The 22641-nt window shown below is 39.9% G+C and overlaps 3 protein-coding genes across 6 annotated transcripts; 1 reads left to right on the top strand and 2 right to left on the bottom strand.

Annotated features, from left to right (window-relative positions):
- The first annotated feature begins 6046 nt into the window (after nt 1-6046).
- Nucleotides 6047-11380, top strand: LOC103700691 (uncharacterized oxidoreductase At4g09670-like). The gene is made up of 3 exons (XM_008782586.3): nt 6047-6569; nt 10062-10703; nt 10881-11380. The coding sequence occupies exons 1-2, from the start codon at nt 6102-6104 to the stop codon at nt 10680-10682; spliced, it is 1089 nt and encodes a 362-aa protein (XP_008780808.2). The 5' UTR covers nt 6047-6101; the 3' UTR covers nt 10683-10703; nt 10881-11380.
- Nucleotides 11381-12450: 1070 nt separating this feature from the next.
- LOC103700899 (F-box/kelch-repeat protein SKIP6-like) lies at nt 12451-18843 on the bottom strand. The gene is made up of 2 exons (XM_008782799.4): nt 17501-18843; nt 12451-12809 (listed from the first exon to the last, which is right to left on the bottom strand). The coding sequence occupies exon 1, from the start codon at nt 18590-18592 to the stop codon at nt 17522-17524; it is 1071 nt and encodes a 356-aa protein (XP_008781021.2). The 5' UTR covers nt 18593-18843; the 3' UTR covers nt 12451-12809; nt 17501-17521.
- A 1687-nt stretch (nt 18844-20530) lies between these two features.
- On the bottom strand, nt 20531-22352 carry LOC120103699. Of its 4 annotated transcripts, none has more exons than XM_039130011.1 (3): nt 22210-22352; nt 21341-21613; nt 20531-20799 (listed from the first exon to the last, which is right to left on the bottom strand). In XM_039130011.1, the coding sequence occupies exons 1-3, from the start codon at nt 22225-22227 to the stop codon at nt 20752-20754; spliced, it is 339 nt and encodes a 112-aa protein (XP_038985939.1). In that variant the 5' UTR covers nt 22228-22352; the 3' UTR covers nt 20531-20751. The 4 variants fall into 4 exon arrangements, with proteins under 4 accessions (XP_038985939.1, XP_038985940.1, XP_038985942.1 ...); XM_039130012.1 differs by having other exon boundaries at nt 21341-21610; nt 22210-22346; XM_039130014.1 differs by lacking the exon at nt 22210-22352 and adding an exon at nt 22185-22207 and having other exon boundaries at nt 21341-21610.
- Nucleotides 22353-22641: the final 289 nt, after the last annotated feature.

The following is a 22641-nucleotide window of genomic DNA, read 5'->3' as shown; positions in this document are numbered from 1 at the left end:
AAGAAGTAAAAATAGCATGGTTGTCTTGCTCCAATGCCACATGGCATGGTCTTGTAAGTTATGGAGAGGATGTCTATATGGGCTCGTTTGGTTCGTGGGAAAAGGAAGAGGAAAGTGTGGTCAACGGGAAAGTAATGAGATGCCTCTTGTTTGGTTGGAGTTTTCAAAGGAGAGAGATGGAAAAAGTTGGATTCCCATGGGAATATGATTCCCACATTTCGGGCTCGTTTGGTTCGCGGGAAGTATTTTCCCTCCTAGGAATATGATTCCTGCGAATCAGATTCCTAGGAAGAGGATACCTAGGAAAGTACTTTTGGCATGTTTGGTTAACCATGGGAAAGTGACAAATTTCCAAAGTGCTTATGTTTGGTTGACCATCCACTTTCCTAGGAAAGTTATGTATAATTCCTATTATGCCCTTAATAAAAATTAGGTCTTTAATGCCTCTTTAATGCTTCTTTAATGCTGAAGGGTCTTTTTGGGAAAAAATAAAAAAGGAGTGATTCCCACCTCATGGGAAAGTAACTTTCCCATGTTTCTCATGGGAAAGACTTTCCCATAAAGGGCTCGTTTGGTTCGCGGGAAGCATTTTCCTTCCTAGGAATATGATTCCTGGGAAACAAATTCCTAGGAAGAGGATGCCTAGGAAAGTATTTTTGGCATGTTTGGTTGACCATGGGAAAGTGACAAATTTCCAAGGTGCTTATGTTTGGTTGGCCATCCACTTTCCTAGGAAAGTTATATATAATTCCTATTATGCCCTTAATAAAAATTAGGTTTTTAATGCCTCTTTAATGCTTCTTTAATACTGAAGGGACTTTTTGGGAAAAAGTAAAAATGAAGTGATTCCCGCCTCATGGGAAAGTAACTTTCCCATGTTTCTCATGGGAAAGACTTTCCCATGAAATGTGGGAATCACATTCCCATGGGAATACAACTTTCCCTTCTCTCTCCTTTGAAAACTCCAACCAAACAAGAGGCATCTCATTACTTTCCCGTTGACCACACTTTCCCCCCTTCTTTTTCCGCGAACCAAACGAGCCCAAAATGTGGGAATCAAATAACTTTGATCTTCTTTAAAGACCTAATTTTTATAAATGTTATAATAGAAATTACACATAACTTTTTCAGAAAAATGGATAGTCAACCAAACATAAGCACTTTAGAAATCTGTCACTTTTCCATGTTTAACCAAACATGCCAAAAGTACATTCACAGGCATTCTCTTCTTCACAGAAATTATATTCATACGAGGAAAAATGCTTCCCGCGAATCAAACAAGCCCTATAAGATAAAAATAGTCTGTGCCCAGAGCAAATGTATCTTTATTGCTTCAACCATACAAGACCCTACATAGTTTTAAAGTTTAGTTAAGAACCCACATGAGCACGATGCCACTTTGCCATGTTATTATGCAATCTGAATTAGAATCGAAATGGATTGGAATAGAATTGGAATGGTGTTTATGACCAAAATTGGAATCAAAATGAGATTTGAACATTAAAGATGATGGTAGGGATTTTGTTTTAGAAGATTGGAACATTTTCCTTCATAAAAATGGAATAGAAATACGACGCTCCCCAACTAAATGGTTGAATAGGAATTATTTTTTTTTTTTTTAATTCAGAGTCCAACTTTTTCCAACCAAATATATCTTTATGTGCTACTTTTGTCATTATTACTACCATAAATATGTACCAGCTAATTGATAAAAATTTAGTATGCGATGATTGTATGAAGTGGCTACACTACTTTAACCAAGATAAAAAAAATTCAGATTTCAAAGAGTACTTGCATTCCTAGCTATTGAATGTGACAGCTCTCCAATTTCCTCCCCCTCGGATGAATGTAGATCCTGTAAATGCTCCTGGGTGCCCTTATTAGGGGTTTGTTGAGGCTGGAAGCACTGTACTTTTATTACAGAACAAATCAACCAGTCAATCGGTACGATCTTGGCAAGAACACGTGACAAGCATCCAGATCAAAGCAATAAGTCGAATGAAACCTGAAGAAAGAGAGCATGCCAAACATCCAACCGTCGTTAAAACCATGATAATTATAACAAAGAGAAGACTACAGTACTCAAATTTCTGCTGCACATAGCAATGGACTTTAATGATGGTCAAATAGATACTTCTGCCATTAAAACCAAAACTTTAATGATGTAATATAACAATTTAACAAATTAAATAACTAGAAGCTTTAATAGCTTTTTTTTTTGATTATATGTTAAATAATAAACTTTAATGGTTGTTGAGCATATTAATACCGGTGTCATTATTATCCATTACATATTAAATATCAAATTTTAATGATCGTCGAGTATAGTAACACCAACATCATCAGTATTAGCATCCACATAGTATATAAAGAACTCTAGGCAAGCTAAATCTCCATTTTAGATATATACAAGTTTATAACAAGCGCGATCCATAGGGTACAGCTTTCTCTCCTTTATTCAACTATTCTTGAATTTTAATAATGGCCGAGCAGAAGCTCTCACCATGAGTACTGACATCATTGATACTGGCTTCCACATGATGACTAGAAAATTTTGCACAAGCTAAGCCTCCATGTAAAAACTTCTACCATTAATATCGGCATTATTGGTACCAGCCCTACATGATGCACAGGATATGATTTGTTTCTCCCTTTTCCAATAATTTTTAAAATGCAATGTAGCAATATAATAATTTATAATAAATATAAATAAAGGTTTCAAAAGTCAAATTATTGCTGCATATCAAGCAATCAACTTTAATGATGATCAAGCAAAACTTTCTGTGATTAATACCAATCCCCACATGGTGAACAAAGAACTCTACACAAGATTAACCTCTGCAGAGAAAAATTTTAATTTTTTAAAATAAAAGAAAAAATCTAACTCCTTCCTAATGGATTTCTTTTAAGTCCGAAGAATCCAAATAAAATTCTAACTTCTTGAACATATTTTTAAATTTTTTTTTATTTTTTTTTCTGATTTTTCTCTTACAATTTTTTTTCAATTTTTTCTAAATTTTAGAGAGGGCTCTAATTTTCTCTATCCTTTATATTTAATAGTTATAGAGATAGACATCGATCATAGAGCTTTTACTAGAAAGTACTTAAAATGGAAGTGTTCGCATTTCGTCCAGCTGCCGTGTTATTCAACTATAGCGGCTTTTGTTTGCTTCCACTTTTTGTTTGGAGTCACGCTCTTGTGAGGCATGCATGGATGGAAATGTTAACTTATATATGTTGAAATCTAGAAGATTCATAACTTTTAAAGAAAAGCTTAATTTCCATGATTAATGCTACCAGGTTATTTTATGTAAATGAAAAAGCCCTCGTAACCAACATTGGCATTCTAGCATTAATACATTTCCCATTTCATAACATCATGGCAATCAATTGACGATTTCAAAAACAATCAACCATACAGTTGGAGTCATTTCTTGCCCCCTCAAATTGCTTGATCGTGGGTAAAAATTTACTCCTTCCCATCAGATATGCAATCTCATCCAATAGGATGGGTTTTATCCAATCCATAGCAGATCCGAAACAAATGCAGGATAATGGTAACTCTTTATAAATTTTCTCTCTATCCTTTATCCTAGTTGCTTTACTTATAAGAAAGATTGTACGTGTGAACTATTATATATCATGATGCTTAGTTGTTTATTTTTTAGTTGATTGTTGTGAGGATCCGTGCGAGCGTGTGTTTAGTTCCACATCGGTTATTCGCTGGGTAGATATTGGGTACTTATACAGAATCAAGGAACCCAAATAATAACTTCCGGCTAGCCATTTTGGACGAGGTCTTGGGTTGTTACAAATGATATCAGAGCGGACCCGACCTATAACTTATGTGGACTAGGGGACACTGCAGCATAGATCCATTGGGGCTGACCACAGGCCAATCGTGGTGTTTGTGATTAGATTTGAATAGATTTGAACCCTTAGCCTGACGAGGACGTCAGGGCTTGAACAGGGGAAGTATGTGAGGACCCGTGTGGGCGTGTGTTTAGTCCCACATCGGTTATTCGCTGGGTAGATCTTGGGTACTTATACAGGATTAAGGAACCTAAATAATAACTTCCAGCTAGCCATTTTGGATGAGGTCTTGGGTTGTTATAATTATTTTTCTTAAACAATTTTTGATTTTTAAAGAATAATATTTTTGTTTGTTATATTTTTATTAGTGCTTAAAATTTTAATTTATTATATTGTATATTTTTTATTCTTATTTATTTAATATTATAAAATATTAAAAATTATTTTAAATTTTTTATTTAATTTTTATAAAAAAAATGCTCTTTTATCTAACATTTTAACTCAATCTATCTTACCCATCTCGGATTGCTTTTGATATTTGTACAGGACGAGTACTGATAATGACCTATCGAGCCATTATCCGACTCTTGCCATTTCTGTCCTTGTTGGCTTGTTGGGATGCAAGGCTTCGCACTCCGTTTGGGAGACTTGCGGCGGCTAAGGCTGCACATGGATCGAGTTGACCCATGACTCGATCTATTTTAAAGAACCGTAGGGCCGGGTTAGATTCTTCCATTTTTGGAGACAGATCTGGGTTTTCTAAATTCAGATCTGATCCAACCTGACCGAATCTGTTTGAAATTTGGATAATTTTGGATTTCCAAACCTATGAGTTGACCCGATGCGACCTGAACCCGCCAAACCATTTCGGCCTGCGGGCTGCAGAGGTGCAGCCCAACCGGCCAGCTAGTTACTTGTAACATGGAATGCAACGATACATGCTACTACACTTTTAAAATCATTATCAACGAGGCATGTGATGATTTCTATTGCTATGAGTTAAAATTTAGAAGAAGAAAATAGCTGACAACCTATAATTGAGAAGACGTTTTAACAATTGGAGCCCTTTTTTTTCAAAAGGAGTGCAATCTTTAGGAGGTAGCAGCATCACGATGCTACCCCGCTTATTTAAATTGAACTAGATTGGAATTTGCTTACTTTGATAAGGAAATGCATGGAAATCGACTACTAAAATTGTTAGAATCGTAAACCTAGCTAGTTGATATCTCCGCACTACCTTTGAATGGCATGGATCATAGCATTTCGTCTCTATTTCTCTATTTTTAAAAAATGATCTTAAAATTACAGTAAACTCCCTAGTTTTCTGTAGCCTCTATGGGGTTTCCTATCTCATATTATGGAAGCAATTTTTTTTTATTTTAATACAACCACTACCCCTATGACATCAATGATGCCTCCATCTTCTTGTGTCAATACTAATAATTCTAAATACTAACTAGGATAGATTTTTTTTCATGTACCATTTTTCGATGCGTATTTCTCAAAGGTGAAACTATAGTCTCCTGGTCATGGGTTTGGAAACTATTCAAGATCATCACACAAGTAGAAACACTAAACATATGAGGTCATATCACAAAAGAATGATAATTCACTCGTAGAAGGGATGGAGAGACCTAGCCGTGGATGATCATCACATCTAATGCTGAAATAATGGAGAAGAGAAAGGTTGCTAAAGTGTCGAGAAGAGTTAAGATGATGAGCAAGCCTAAGTTAAGATGGATGGGGGAAGAACACTCGATAAAATAAAGCATATTAAAGACGGCTGTGATTCCATCTTAGAAGAGAAAGGAGGCGCCTAAAGCTGGAAACAATGTAGGAAGGGAATGAGAGGACTACGCTACTGATTTCAGCAAACAAATATTTGCGGTGTAAGCAAAGTCATTAGAATATTGGCTCATGTCTTCATTCGGATCTGAACTGGACCTGACTCGAATCTGTTTTTTTTAGATTGGAACTGAGTTATATATGAATGCGACCCAATTCAAATGATTAAAAATTATAACTGTAGATCTGACCTAATCTGATGTTCTATGAGATAGAATGTGAATCCAATATTCAAACCTAAATAGGGAACTAAGTTGGGTCGCGATCGGTCATAACCCGGGCCGCTGCAGTGGAAAAGCTGAGAATCAGAATCTTCGAGATTAATCTATTGGCCCCGTGATTCTGTTCAAACAACGAGGTCAACGTTCCACCTCAGCTCCAACTTCAGAGCGAGAGTACTCAATACTCATCACTGCAGCACCAACGAAACAGCGCAGAGAGAGATGGCCGACAAAGCGAACCCTATCCGGTTCGGCATCTTGGGGTGCGCCGAGATCGCCCGCAAGGTGTCCCGGGCCATCGCCCTCTCCCCCAACGCCACCATCGTCGCCGTCGGCAGCCGCTCCCTCGACAAGGCCGTCCGGTTCATCGCCGCAAACGGCCTCCCGCCGGCCACCCGCGCCCACGGATCCTATGATGCGGTCCTCGACGACCGAGACGTCGACGCCGTCCACGTGCCGCTCCCCACCAGCCTCCACGTGCGCTGGGCGGTGGCCGCGGCGGAGCGCGGGAAGCACGTGCTCCTCGAGAAGCCGACGGCGCTCTGCGCCGCGGATCTGGACCGGATCCTGGACGCCTGCAAGTCCTGCGGGGTGCAGTTCATGGACACCACCATGTGGATGCACCACCCACGGACGGCCAGGATGAGGGAGCTCCTGTCGGATCCCGACCGCTTCGGCCAGCTTAGAACGGTGATTCGTGTTGTTCCTTTCTCTTCTTTTTTTTCCCCACTAAAAAGTGTTCTTTTTTAGATTTTTGAGTTTGAATTTGGAAGCTGATTGAGTGGATCATCCTCATTGACTTGTCTGTGGCGAATGTTTGATGTTTTTTCTTCAAAAATTAACTTCTTTTCCTTCTAGTCTCTGGCTTTGCAAATTAGGAGTTTAAGACAAGGTATCTGGTTGAGCGATTGTGCATATGTGGATGCTAATTCGACCGAGTTTTGGTTCTTCTTTTCTTGAAGGATTTTGTCTGCATCTCTCTTTTTAGTTTGGAAATTAGGAATTTTATAGGGATTTATGAGGGGTAATGATCGCACGGATCATGCCCGGTTTCGGTTCCGGTTCCATCAAACCTGGAACCTTAACCGAACCGTATTCCTCAAGGTTCCGGTTCGGTTAAGAACCGTGAAACATGGTTCCAATTCCAGTCCGGTTCGGATCCGGTCCGGTTCTCCGGTTAGGACCGAACCATGGTCAAATCTAGTCAGGTCTAATCATACTAATTTGTTAATCCATGGCCTATGTTTTCTCGGGTTGCGTTTCCAAAAAAATGTTTTTTTTTCCTTGTCTTGGATTTGATTTTTGATAAAAAGCTTGTATTTTGGTGGACCTTTTATGGATGCTTCAGTGATTGAGAACATCCCTCCTTTCAGTGTTCTACCCTCTTTCATCCTAACTTCCCCTGTTCAGCGCATTTCATGGGTGTGTATATCTCACCTACTTGGCTACTTGTCTTTTGTCTTATCAATTGAATATCTTACCTACTTGGCTTCAAATAAATGATTTTGACTTTTTTTTTTTTATGAAAAGGTGGCAAATCTTTCATATGATGAGTTTGTTGCTTATGTATTGCTCAATATTGTTGTCTGAGTTTGTGCTTGAAATTTTCTGGTTTAACGTTCAAGAACACCTAAATAATATAAAGAGGTTAGATCGATGTTTTCAGTTAATACCGTGGGATAACATACAGATCCCAGTAAGCTCAATCTAAGTGTATGCTTGGTAATGTTGTTATTTTTGTGTTTTTATTTATTTACAAATTTAGCGAAATAGCACATGGGGATTGATGTTGAAGATAATATTTGCACAAACTTGTGCCATACCTTTCTTTTACTTTCACTCTTTTTAAAAGCAAAATATCTTTGCTGTCAACAGCTCTGAAGATTTTATAAGCAATCTGAAAAAACAAAAAGGTTTCATCCATGGTTCCCCATATTGGACATACCATACTGTATTGGTATATAACCAAGTCTTGGTACACTAAACTGTCCCCGTAGAGGACCAACACTATACTAGCATGGTGCTGGTATGGAATCTAGTATCGAGATGGTGAATCTTGGTTTCATTATATAAGACATTCATTCTAAATCATCGGGCGTAAGTTTTTTGAGCAGCTAAGTACAATCAGTGGTGTCCTAAAAGATGCTAAACTGTAGTTTCTTAGGTCTCAATTCTTCGAGATGATAGGCTTAAGTTGACCTCCTAAATTGAACACTAGATTAGCAAATGGCTACATAAGCGATCTAGAGCAGATGTAGTGTCTGGACTAGATTCTTAGTTGGATCAAATCCTTATTGAAGTCTTTGGATGCTTGAATATCCACATTCTGCTTTTCAATAAACTCTCACTTAAATTATCTTTTCCATTTTCACTACCTCTTCTTTTGTTTCATGCTCTATGTATCCAAAGTGGTCTTTCAGCAAGTGCTCTTATAGTTCATCTTGGTCTCCTAGTCTTTCAAGATTTTTTCTATTTCAAAGACCTTTTCAAGATGAAAACTAAAAGCTTTTCCTTCTGTTCCCATATAATTGTATTTGTCAAAGGTTTTTCCCAATGACTTTGAACTCTATTTGAGAAGACTATGCGAGTTAATATTTCAGATCTGAGGGCAACTTTGCATGAATGTTTGAAGATCATGGACTGAAAAAGTGTTTTAATGGTGATATTTTCATAACCATTATCTACTTGTAAAGTATGCTGTACATTTTTTTGAGTTGACATATCTCCAACTTTTGATTGAATTCTTCTTTAAGTTAGTTGTAGTTTTCACTTTGTTCTTGTGAGTCTAGTTTTGGTGCAACACCTTTCATAAAGAAGCAATGACTGGGTTGAGAATGGTTCAGCAATTAATTTCCTTTTGTGTTATTTCCATGTCATAGAGGGAAGCGGGAAGCCTTTACCGTGGACTCTGTGGGGTTGCTTTGAAATGAGATCTAAGCTTTGTGAATCATGCCAATGCACCTTGTGAAATTTTTTTGGGTTCTTTGGGGGTTCGGGTTGCGGGGGTCCTGTAGGAATATTGAAAAACTCAGACTTGGAAATAAGGAGTCATTATTTAGATTACTAGTCCACATAGAGGTCTTCATCAGACTGTTCATGGGCTGGACGGCCTAACTCGCTTGAGCCCGAAACCTTCTGGGCAGGCTTAGACCAAAAAATTAGGCCCACCAGACCAAGCCAAATCTAGAAAGTAAACAAGCCGGCTCAGGTTTGGGGATTAGAGCTTGACTCGGCCCGATATTTTTCTTTTTTTTGTGTTATTTATTTATATTTAATGTGTTTTTTGACTTAGATGACAATTTTTGTTGATACACAAACTTAATAGGATAATAGACATATTGTAGGTTGTTGGCAATATTTAATTATTCTAATTTAATTTTTTAAAAAATATTTTAAAGTATTTTTGGTATTTTTTGGAAAAATTAAAAATGGTCATGAAGCTAGAGATTCGGGCCAAAGCCGAAAGCCCAAGTAAGAGTTGGGCTTGGTCCTAGATGGTATGCTTGAAGGCTGGGCCGGGTCGGGCCGAGCCTGAGTCTAAGAATATTGTGTTGATCTTTTGGGCAAAGCCCGGCCTAGACCTGGCTTGGCCTGACCTATGAACATGTCTAGTCTTCATAAAGAAAGAGACAAATGTGTGCTCTTCCTCATGTCTATCTTTTTTGAGGAAATATGGAGGAAGTAAGACGCTTTCCACTACTTACTGAATCCTTCTGTCTATCATCCCTCCTTCAGAAGGGCCTAAATTATAGCTCATTGTGCTCTCAATTTTCTTGTAAGTTAGGTCCCTTTTTAAGTTGCATTTTTCTCTTCAGCGGGTCTAAATGAGGTACCTACAGACGAATCATAACAGGATCAAGATATTGAGTGATACTTCTTCCTCTATTTGCAAAAAGTTTAGGAGATTTTTTTGTCATCATATACTGCACTGTTGCGCATGGTCTTTTGGCTATTCAGAGTGCATACCCTAATCAGCACACTGTATCTCGAGTTTTGCATTTTCCATTTCGATCCCATCAATTGCTATGCTGCCATAAACATTATCTTGGGATTTTATTGGCACCTTAATGATATAGGTTATGGTGTGTCCCTTATTTGTTGCCCGTTCGTTCCCACCTTAGAAGTAATGAATGAGACCTCAGGTACATGTGAATATATTTAATTATTTTATGGTGCTGGCAGATTCACAGCATCTTCAGCTTTCATGGAGACTCTGATTTCCTTCAGAATGACATCCGAGTGAAGCCTGACCTTGATGGCCTCGGGGTTCTTGGTGACACTGGGTGGTACTGCATCCGCTCAATCCTATGGGCTGCCGACTACGAACTTCCCAAGACTGCAATTGCGCACCATGGCCTGGCGAAGAATGAAGCTGGTGTAAACTTGTCATGTGGGTCTACTCTTCTATGGGATGATGGCAAAGTAGCAACCTTCTACTGCTCTTTCCTTGCTCATCTGACAATGGAACTCTCTGTTGCGGGAACAAGAGGAACCCTTCATTTAAGCGATTTTGTAATACCTTTTGAGGAGACTCATGCTAAATTCAGGTTTGCTACAGATTCAGGCTTTGCCGAGCTCCAGACTGGATGGAAACCGCTGCCTAGCGAGCATGATGTCTCAACTGAACTGCCACAGGAAGCCCTAATGATCCAGGAGTTCTCAAGCTTGGCAGGAAGCATAAGAGATTCCAGCTGCAAGCCAGATCAAAAATGGCCTACTATCGCTAGAAAGACACAGCTGGTGCTTGATGCTGTAAAAGCATCGATAGAGAAGGGGTTTGAACCTGTTAACATTACCAGTTAATGGATGTTCTATGATCTCATGGTATTGCTAAATAAGTACTCAACCTCATTTGGAACGTCAAAACTTTCTTTTTGGTTTTAGCTGAATAAATGAGGATTTACTGTTTATGGCGATAGGCTGATTTTGCTTTAACTGAACATGTTTCATTTCTAAGACCTGTTCAATGGAGTTTACACAATTTTATCTGATTGGATGCAGTACTTTGGAAGACGGTATATGATTCAGCATGCTAGAAGGATAAAATGATCAAATGAAAAGATTGTTTAGCCTGCATTAAGCTTTTCTATGGTTAAAAGCTGGTTATATGGTTTCATCAAAAGAGGGGGCGATGGAGGAACCTGCTGCTGGGTGTCTGTTTAGGTTGCAGGCCTTTTGGGGCAGTTTCTCCACTGGAAGGTCTATATTTTGTGTGGAAAAATAGAGGACGTCAGTGGTGTTCAGCAAACCAGAAGGGGCAAGGTCATGTTCTAGAGAACTGCATATTTACATGAGGGTTAAGGCCAACTCAAATACTGTTAAATCCTGTTTGACAGAAGTAGCTTGAACAGATATGATCAGCTAATTAGCTATTGTCAAGCTCAAACCATTTTATTCACATTTCAGTAACATGTTGCTCGATATAAAAATTCCCATGAATTTAATACATGGTCGAAGGGAGGTTAAATGGATCGGTATTGGGTGTTATCAAGTTCAGGCTGCAATCGTGCCCCTTTGTCTTGGATATTAAGTAGCAAAACAAAAACTTAACCCATTTAATGAAAACACCTTGTTAAAATGCACATCGTGCAATCATGTAGGCCCCTACGTACATGGATGTGATCCAGTGATTACACCATGGTCCAATGTGAGACTACAGCTCGGATGGGTTAGATCAGGTTGAGGGCAAATACTGACCAAAAAAACTCAACCTCCATGCCTTCCTTCCCTAACCCCACCCAGCCTGGTCTTTTTGAGTTGGGATTCCCGACCCAATCCACTCCCATCTTAAGCTAAACGTGGATTGGTCGAGTTAGTCAAGTTAGGTCGAGCAAGGCCATGCTAATTAAGTTAGATTGGGATGAATAAAATAATTTAAGACAGAGAAAATATTTGCGATGTTTTTATTAGATTATTAGTTGTTGGATTGGGTCTCAATCATTCATCAATTTCAATAACACACATAGATGTTACTTAATAACATCTTAGATATAATCATATAAAACATATAAATAGTCTATCTGAAACATAAAGATGAATTCGAAACATATACAAATTACTTATTAAATTTATATATTGAATGCCCCGAAAACATCCAAAATCTCATCTTCAACCCTACCTAGCTATATTTTTCAGTGCTTTGAGGCCTTCCATGTATGCCTTGTCCGCAGGGCCAAAGATGGTGCTGCTGCCGTAGGTTAATTTAATTCAAACTTTGGCTGCCGATGAAGTGAATTTTTTAGAACATTGACCTAGCATGTTTTTATCATCTGTCTGCTTCCTTTCTTTGATTAAAAGAACGCTCTTATTTAACACAAATTATAGCAATTGTTCTCTCATGCTTAATATTATCAACTTTCTTTTAAATGAATTCTTACCGGCTAAAACAGAAGTAATCACCAAAAACAAAATTGTGCTCACGTGTGAACAAAAGAATTATTTAGCAGTGCAGCTCAATATCTCCAGAACAACACCTAGCAACATGGTTTGAGACACTACGGAGTCGATAAATTGTCAACCCCGCCAAAAGAAATTTTTACTAGGGGGCGTTCGGCAAATGGAAAACAACAGGTTAGGGATAAAGCTGTGTCCATGAAGAAACCATTAATTCACAGCTTAAATTGATAATTGATTGGTCTAATAATTCATGCTACACATGCATAATCTTTTTTTAATTTTACACAAAAAGCCAAGCATTGAAAATACATGAGAATTTTACCTGCACCAGGTTTGTTTACATGATAATCAAATCACATGGTTCGATCCTTTCAATTTTCAATCTTTTTGCATCATCCAATTTGTCTTTCAATCTTTTTCCATCATCCGATTTGTCCCCTATCACTTCACGGTCTTGCTAGCAGAACCATAAGGGTATATCCCGGTAATATTAATCTCTGGGAGCTGCATACTGTAACAGAATTACACATCAACCTGCAAAATTAATTTAGTCAGTATAAATTAGTCAAACACCTGCTTCTAGAAGTAAAATTTTGAGCTGAATATAGCACTGTTATTAAGCTAACATATCATAGATGTAGGACACAGAGCAAACGACATAAACCTTGGAATGCAGCAGCTGATCTATTTTTTTTATTTTTTTAAAAAAAGAAATCCAAAAAAATGAAAAAAAACAAGAAACAGGACTGCTGCCACTAACTGTTGAACTAGTGATATGGTCATCACAGTTTTTTGAAAGCATAACCTATCAGAAAATCTATCGCTGTCAATTAAAATGAACATAAAGAGCATATATAAATCAACTTGCTTTTGGTTCTTTTTTACCCTGGTTAGGATTGGGCAAGATTAAATTAATTGGTGACAGATTCTACTGTACAAAAATTCTGACATGCAGAGACTGTTTGACAAATGTATAATGTGTCCAGATTAAGAATAACTAGATCCCATGAGGCAACTTGCTTGTCATGGGCATGACGTGTCTCACTGATTTTGTAAAAGTTACGGTAGCGCCTTTCCAGGAGAGAGCTACTTAAGTGCATGGTTTAGGTCCCATGTGAAGGTGAACAAAATATTTTCAGTAGAGCATATTGCAATGCATGACATGCTTGGTACTTCCATATTTGCATCCAGTGTGTGATCACTTGAGCATGGACCAATGACCTCCACTGCATCATGCACCAACATGAATCAAAGTCTTGCCATGCTTCGCAGTTTGTACGAGTCGGAACACATTGTTGCATGCTTTAGATGTGCAGCAGAGCTAAACCATGCCCTCAACTTAGACAAGGGAATGAGGTGACAGATAATTTGCAGCCAGCAGTGTCTGGCACCTACATTTGACTTCTCCATTGGGGATAACAAACAGGTCAGACGTGAACTATGCTGATCTAAGGCTGATCTAAGGCTAGTGAGTTAACTGCAAAACCCCTTTAATCATAGGTTTGAGATTCAGGCTACCTTTTCACTAACTTTATATATGCGGGTCCTATGGATCATCAATTCACCTCTGGCTGGTGGACTACAAGTAGAGACAGTCTTCTTACATGTTATAGAAGAGTTACGTCTGGATCCTTAGTGAGCAGAGTTGTAATCTAAGCTTTGACTATCACATAGAATATTAAGTCTTCCCATTAATAAGCAATAATGCTTTTATGACTCCTAGCTCTCCTTTTCTTTCTTCCCTTTATTTCCTTATAAAAGCATAGGCTGAAAATTTTGGTTCAATGTTTTGCGCAGCCTTAGACCAGCATAGTTCTGACATCTAGTTTCACTTGGTACAATTTTAGCCAAGAGGTCTTTCAGAGGAAAATGTATTTCTTTTGTACATCAGAACTAGAAGTATGGTATCAATATGATACATAGGTATTATGTAGTAAACAAAAAAGTATAGATGCAGTCAGCATACAATCTAACAATATAAAGATGATTTCTGACTATAGATGTCTATGAATGACATCCATAAGTGGTTTGGTCCAAACTCATGTATTTTGAATGAAACTAAATTGGTTTCATCACATACAAGTGGAAACATGTGCCTACCTGTTTCGACATCTGAGTTCAATTCAGTAAAGGCCAAAAAATTAAAATATTTGGACCAAAACATGTCCTCTCCCACTTAATTGAAGAAAGTTCGAATCGAGCCTTCAGCTAATTTTAGGAGGATAAAGGAGCATAACAGTTTCAAATAACGGTATAGGAATGTATTACCAAGAAGGAAGATGAGTGGAAAGAACTGAGAGAAGGGAGAAGATAGATAAAGGAGAAATAGGTGAAAATGAAGAAAATAAGAGGCAGACAAAAGAGGAAAAAATGGAAAAAGGAGAGAAAAGAGTAGGAAGTAATAAAAAGTAGAATATAGGATGAAGGGGTTCAATTAACGGTTCTATGACAAAGATGATGCCTTTGGAAACTAGTAACAACTACAATAAGAAATATTTTAACTATTTTCTTCTATTTCCTAGTGATGCGCCCTTGTCTGCTGTGTATTGGTTTCTATTTAAGATCTTGATTGATTAAGAGTTTAATCGATAGGTAAAGGACTGAGATAGAACTCCAAGGATGCAAGTGAGTGCTGAAAGCTTTAAGCCTAGTTTTAAAGGAATCGAACTTTATTATTTGAAGAGGGAAACCAGTAAAGCACTTGGAATCCATGCTGCCACTCAAGTAAAAACAGAAAAACGGGAGGGAAAAATGAAATTGAATCAGAAAGGCTTCGGAATACAGCATGCTGCTTGCTGGATCTTGGGTCACCTTTCCCCTTGTATATGGAAAAGAGATTAGTTTTACTTCTATTACCTACCTCCTACAAAGCCTTGTGGAAGTTAAGCTATTTTCAAGCAAGGACCAAACCAACCCCACAATCATTATTCCATCTTCGTAGTGATCTAAAATCCCATAAAATACTAGAGACTCCATCATCACAAATAGTCATTAAGCTTAGAAACTCCATCATCACAGCATTGTTTTTACTAGAGCAACCAAGTCTTTCTGGTCGAGGCTCCATCATATTTATGCAAGGAAAGAAACACATACCAAACATGGAGGCTCACATTGAAACCATTAAGAAAGCTATGAGAGCATGACCAAGCCCGTAGTTGCTCATTTGGAGAAAAAGATGAAGGGCTTTATGAAGAGCATTGTTTCTGCAGTGGAAATGATCATGATCAAGGTGACAGTGAGACAAAGTAAGAATATTTCTGAAGATACAATGGAGATCTACTACTACCAAACTCCTCTACTCATTCCGCCGCTGTCGAAGATAAAGTGGAAACTACTTTTAAGTTTAATAGATCAGCAAAATTAGTATGTTACATGGATCTGGCAGCAAAGAACCCATTTGGGCTTGCTAGCAAGCGAAGGTATCGAAACTGACTACCTGGGAGAACATTCACTTACAAGAGGAAACCTAATAATAGGTCATCCTTTACATCCTAAAGGCTAGGATAGTTCATCAAAGGATGAATTCCAAATTTGTTCTGGGTGGCTTACCCAGCTGATATAAGTTATTGCTTGATATAACTAGAGTGCGAAGTAGAGAAGAGTTTTCTTTTTGACACTTGTAGAGCAACCTCTATCAAACTTAAACCAAGAATCAGAAGGTGCAAGAGCATGCAAAGAATTTCCAACTATCCCCAGAAAATAATACGGCTCTTAGTTACTAGAAATAGGTTCAGGTGCAGAAGCACATTTTGGTGTGGGTGAAAGGCAAGTCTACTAAAAATGTTATTGAACAAGGAAATTGATATCAGGATGAGTTTCCAAATCAATTCTTAAATGGGTTCGGTACCCTAAGTAGAAGATTCTTGCTTCTAAGATTTGGCTGAGATCCAACCTCCAATCGTCAACTGATTCATTTCTAGACGAACATATTCAGAATCAAGTCTTGCTTTTTCTCCACATGAATTGTGTCGCAATTGTAGAAAAGTTGGTGCATATTTTCAAGAAAATGAGCAAAGCAAGAAGTTCCTATAAAGCACTCTCATAGGTAGAACAAAGACAGTAGTATCACTTAGGTGATTCAGCAAATGAATAATTGTATTGGTAACGGTGATCTAAAGAAAGTCTAAAGAGATTACTAGGAGAGGCTGATTAAAATCGCTTGATGTCAATGGAAATTAAGTTCAATGTCATAGGTGTCTTGTCATGTTTATCCAGCATTTCAACATTCTTTTCATGCTTTCAGGATTTCTCAATTGGTCAAACAATAAGAGATACTCAAAAAGCAAATGACAATGTACATAACAAGGGCAAAGTAAGAGAAAAAAAATCTATGTTTAGGACATAGGTATGTTTTAGGTTTTCAAAGAAATAATCAATGACATTAATAACTTAATGACTAAAGAAAGTTTAATGAGATGAAAACGACAGGCTAATCAGAACCTCTATGAAACCATGTTCTTTGTTAGTTTGCTGTTTCATGTTTGTTCAGTTCTCTTATAACCTTTCCTTGACAGCTTATTGCCTCATTATGTTTCATTTATTTGTTTTGTTCAGCCTCATCATCCTCATATTCTTCTAATTCTTGTATCAATTTATACATTCCTAGTATATAAATGTTCAGGGTGTAGCTAGTATGCAGTTTTCTATATGATTATGAGTCATGGTCTAATTTACAAAACAATCCTTCTAATAAGTGCCTCCTTAAATGCCACGCACACAATCATGAAGTTGCACATGTCATGGAACTTGTACTCACGACCCATCTAATAGTGAGTCTTTCAACTATCAAGTCCAATTGAGCCCTAATTTATCAACAATGCTGTCTATTGCTCTTCAAATAGACAATCACTTACCCAAATGCAAATTTGTTTTCTTTTTCAAATAGCCGTATATGTAACTGTGATCATTGCAACCCACACTAGCACCTTAGTCTTATCTAGAATTTTTAAAGGGATCAAGATAAAGTTGCAATTTTTAAGCAGACTAATAAGCTAGCCTAAACTTAAATTGCCTTCATGAAGCCACAACATATATACTATATAACTTTTCATCCTGTCAACCTCAATACCCTCAATAAGATATAACGTTGCAGACAACTATGTACCGGCCATGAAGCACACAATTCGATCCAAGTTGGACATCACATAAACTAAGACAGCAAACTAAAATATTTAATCTATAGTTGATGCATTACTCAGGAAGTGAAATGCATCACAATCACATACCAGAATTCAATTTTTGGAGGGTCACAACTCCACTGCCACGCAGTGAGCAACCGAGGACCTCTTTGGGACTGCCAGAATGATAGACTCCGACCACACAATCGAACCTTGCAGCCCTCCATCGTCAGTCTTCAAGACCTCGATCCCTGCCCATTCAATCTCCATTTCCTTGCTACCACTCCTTCCTCTCCTCTTCCCTTCCCACACAACGCACAGCAATCCCCCCAAGTTCGCCAGAGTGGCGCCGCACAAGAATTTGGGCAACTCCCTCTCCAACCCCTCCACCTGCTTCCATTCATCGGTCTCCAGATCGTATCCTCTTATCTTCCCTAGGTAATCGTAAGAGTACAGAATCCCTCCCACTACCGCCGCCCTCCCCCTCCACCCGAGGTCGAGCGCCGCCGGCACGGGGCGCCAGGGCACTTCCGCCGCCGGATCGTACACCACGCCTCCTCGGTCTGCCACCGCGAGGAGCCTCCCAGCAAGGACGGCGCTGCCATGCATCCACTTCTCCCGGAGGTGGGGCGGGCTGGGGACGGTGGACCAAGCCGCGCAGGCGGGGTCGAGGGCCTCGGCCCAGGCATCGGCCGGCGGGAGGCACCCGCCGATGACGTAGATCCGGCCTCCGAGGGCGCCCGCGGCGGCGAACTCGCGGGCGGCGGACATGCGGGGGCCGAGGGACCAGCGGCGACGGCACGCGTCGAAGAGCTGGACGGCGGCGGAGGGGACGCCGTGGAGGGAGCCGCCGAGGACGAAGAGGGTGGAGCCGAGGGCGGCGCAGGCGGAGCCGACGGTGGGGAGCTGCGGGGCGGGGAGGAGGATAGGGTTCCAGCGGTCGGCGGGGTCGAGGAGGTACCAGCAAGACTGGTCTGTCGGGGTGCGGACGTTGAGGCAGAGGAAGGGCTGCAGGGCGCCGAGGTCGGACCGGAGGGCGAAGAAGAGCGGGGAGCGGAGCAGGGAGCGCCAGGATCGCGATACGAGGGCCAGGGCCGAGTGGGAGGATCGGGGCACCCGCGCGATGCACCGGATCGAGAGGTCGTCCGGGAGCTGGGGGATCAGGGGGCCGGCCGGGGACCCGTCGAGGGAATCGGTCATCGTTAACTTACCGGCGGAGGAGTGGAGCACGGAGGAGAACACAAAGTGAGAAGACCAGTTATGGTTACCGCCGGGGATATGAGCTGAGCTGCCGAGGGAATGTTAAATGGGCCACCAGGCAAGAAGCTTCATCTACAGAAGGCCTAATCAAAATATTTTTCTAATAAAAAGGTTCTAAAACTGAAAAATCCATTATTCCAATTGGATGATTCTTGGTCTTTTAAAGAGATTTCTAAACATTTTTATTAGCTATGAATTAAATAGATGATGATTAAAAAAATAAAAACTTAAATTTCCAATATATGTATGTGTCTATATATATATATATATATATATGTGTGTGTGTGTGTGTGTGTGTGTATTAACTACTGTCTCCAAAATTGCGATTCTCCAGTAATAGAATTAGCTAGCCATGCAAATCAATATATCCAATAGTTATACTTTCAAGTGAATTAGCGAGAAGAAATGAAAATAGCTTAAAATTTTAAAAAAGACTTGCTTCATCAATGAGAGGTAGGATTTGCATTCGAAGGGGAAATAATAAAATCATATCCTTCATAAAATTCATCAATATTAAGTTTTGGTATCTCAATAACTATTAAATTCATAATTAAATTACACGAGAGAGCATAGTAAAGTATGATATTTCCACCTACGCATGATTAAATCAACCTAGGATTAGAAAATAGGGAGGGGGGGGGGGAGAGAGAGAGAGAGAGAGAGAGCAAGGTCGCATAGAACCAAACTCAATCAATTTAATGAAGCAATGGTTTAAGATTCCATTTTTGAGACGATAACAGCCCAATGCCAATCAATTTAACCTCCCTGTCCATGTATTACATCCATGGGAATTTTCATATAGAGCAACATGTTACTGAAATGTGAAAGCAATAGTTTAAGAAGAATTAATTGGCTGGTCACATCAGTTCAGGTTAATTCTGTCAAACAGTGTACAACAGTAGTTGAGTTGGTCTTAACCCTCTATAATATGCAGCTCTCTAGAGCATGACTTTGCAACCCTTCTTGTTTGCTAAACACCACCGGATAGACTCCATTTTTCACTAAGAGAAATATAGACTTTCTAGTGGAGAAACTACCCCTGAAGGGGTTACAACCTCAACGGACACCCAGCACCATATTAGCAGCAAGTCCCCCCCCCCCCCCCCCTCCTTTGATGAAAACCATATAAGCAGCTTTTAACTATAGTAAAAGTTCCATGCAGGCTAAGCAATTTTTTAGTTTGATCACATTAATCCCGCCAGCATGATGAATTGCATACCATCTCTCAAAGTAAATACTTTGGAGGTCTCCTCCTAAAGCTCAACTCTATATTCTCAAAACACTAAGATCAAGATCATGATATAAGGCTGAGATACCTTCAACCTACTCGTCGCCTCGTGCATCTACGTTGCGAACAAGATGGACCAAATGAAGCTCGGAGAGCTGAAAATACTAGACAAGCTTCCCCACTACTGTCCTATCAGGTATTCATTTCTTTGTATTTCCTTTTGGATTCCATCAAGACTTAATAATTCTGGTATTGGCATGATGATAAGAACAATTGCTGAAAACACCTAGGAATATTTTTGCTTTATCAATATGAAATGATCTAAGGGCCATGACATGATCTAAGGTCTTCATTAGGGGATGGAAGTCTAGATCTCATTAGATGGCAATCCTAACCTTTCCTATCTCCAGATATATATCAGGATATTCCCAAAACCCAAAGATTTTGTCACCCGCTAAGCTAAGATAACATGACCCCATGCAAGCTTCTCCAGTTTCATGCATCTCAGGGCAAAACTTTTTCTGCTGGCATTCAGCGATCTCAATGAAGAAGAGCATCTCATGCAGGCGAACCGAGAGAAAGCTGCTTTGATTGCGGGCGGTCAAACCTCCCAAACATAAACAACTACTTGCTCGTCAAAGGTTGTTGCGTATACGAACATTCCAAGCATGAAATTAAATACTTAAGCATGAACTGGAAAGGTAAATACTTCGTTCTTTTCCGGAAAGACAATTCAAGCATGTATAGCGAACAAGTACTCGCCCACAAACATACATCGCCACACCAAAAAAAAAAAAAAAAGAACTTGGAGGTTGTGGGTGTCATGATCCCGAGTTCCCACAGGCATGCAGCCATCGCGGAAGCCAGCATCTCATGCTCGTATACAGCATTGGAAGTAGCTCATGAACTTCTTCCTCCCCTGCAAGCACATGACCAATAAGTAGTTAAAGCCTACACTAACAAGTATACAAGATCCTATTTTTCCGTACATTTCTCGATAAAAACCAAGTCAAATTACAGCCGTTTATTATATAGCAAAATGATGCGCACTAGTCTACAGTATCGCGTCAGTCATTCGTATGGCTTTAAACTAATCTTCCACGTGTAACTTTTATTGACTACAACACGCGTCTATTTCTGAAATGACAGCTTGCAACAGCTGGCTGCATCTAATTCGTCTGGGTACCGCTAAGATCCCAGCTGCTTCTTCCACTCGCATTCGTCTCGGCCTGGGGATGCGCCCTTCTTTTGCTTCCGTGGCCCGCCGCCCTATCTGACACGTCATCCCACGCCCGTAAGACGATTCCCGTTTCCCCACCCCCCCCTCCCAACCCGATTCCGTTTGCCGGCGGGGCCATCAACGGCCAGAAGTGGACGATTTTGGTAGGCAGTGCTTGATTTTTTTTTTAATAATATTAATTAGAAGAGGGAGGAAAGAAGGAATGAGATGGTGCGCTTACGGTGGGGGAGTTGTCGCGGCGATGGAGGTGGTGCGGACGGTGGAGATCGACGGGGGGAGTACGGGGACGGTGGTGATGGTCCCGCGACTGGGATTGGTGGCGGTGGTCCTGCGGGTTGAGGTCGTCCTCGTTGCCGAGGCTGGTGCGGGAGATGTCCCTCTTGTTTTGCTTGCGCGTCTCGCGGATCTTGGAGAAGTCCAAGGAGTAGTCCGGCATCCCGTTCTTCAGGTCCCAGTCCCCGAACGCCGGCACGGACATCCACGCGTTGCTCTGCTGCAACCAATCCCCACAACAAAATCAAACAACAACAACAAAAAAAATTCGAACAACTGGAGCTATTTATTTCCTCCAAGAAAAATTATTATTAGATTAAATAAGCATGAGGAGGAGATATCAATTTTATTGATACAGGAAGTTATGAAATGTCTCAAAAAATAAACACAGCAAAGAAATAACAAGAAAAAAAAACGCATCTATCATGAAAGGGGGGGAGTACATGTATTAAATTATCTTGGAGTATCACTAAATTAAAACGTTTAAGGTTTAAATTCAAGAGAACGATGCAGAGAGAGCGTGTTAGCATGCCCAGAGAAATCAAAAAATTGAAGATGGAATAAATCAACCAGCAGAAATCTCGGAATTAGTTACCAGAACGAGCCTATAAAAAGGAAAATTCCTCAAGCTAAAAGATAGGAAGAAAAGAAGCTAAAACTCATCAAAGATCTACCAAATTTTGATTGATCCTTACTCCAAACAAGTAAAAAAAAACCTTACTCGCAACGAATAACAGAACAATAGAGGTTACTAACACCATCAAAACCAAAAAAGAGAGAAAGAAATTTACAGAGAAAAACGAACTTTGCTCTCACCTCCTTCTTGTCCTCCATCTTCCCCTTCAAAAAATCTTGGTAGTTTATGTTCTTCCCCTCTTATTCGAAGAGAAAAGAACTGGAGCCACAAGGAGCAAGTAATCCAATCTTTATATGGAGGCACTGACTACCAAAAGGCCACCTTATTTGATGTATATTATGGTATTGCCACTCCCTCTCTCTCTTCCTGGAAACCAGCTATGGAAAGACAAGTAATTGCGATGATTGGGTGGGCGCATGGGATAAGCCTCGTAACTTCGTGACCATGCGAGCGCACAGCTGTACGTGAGAGTGAATCGGAGCAGCGGTGGACCCCAAAACAGCGGTTTGGGGCCTCTATTGGGGCCTTCCACCGTCCTCAGTACCCCGGCTTTCAGGTGCAGAGCAAACTGAGCCTTGCTGCTTTTACTGGGTGGACGGTGGGTTGGTCCG

Source organism: Phoenix dactylifera, chromosome 9, assembly GCF_009389715.1.
Source record: "Phoenix dactylifera cultivar Barhee BC4 chromosome 9, palm_55x_up_171113_PBpolish2nd_filt_p, whole genome shotgun sequence".
Taxonomy (NCBI): Eukaryota; Viridiplantae; Streptophyta; class Magnoliopsida; order Arecales; family Arecaceae; genus Phoenix; species Phoenix dactylifera.
This window is presented reverse-complemented; position numbering and strand designations above follow the sequence as displayed.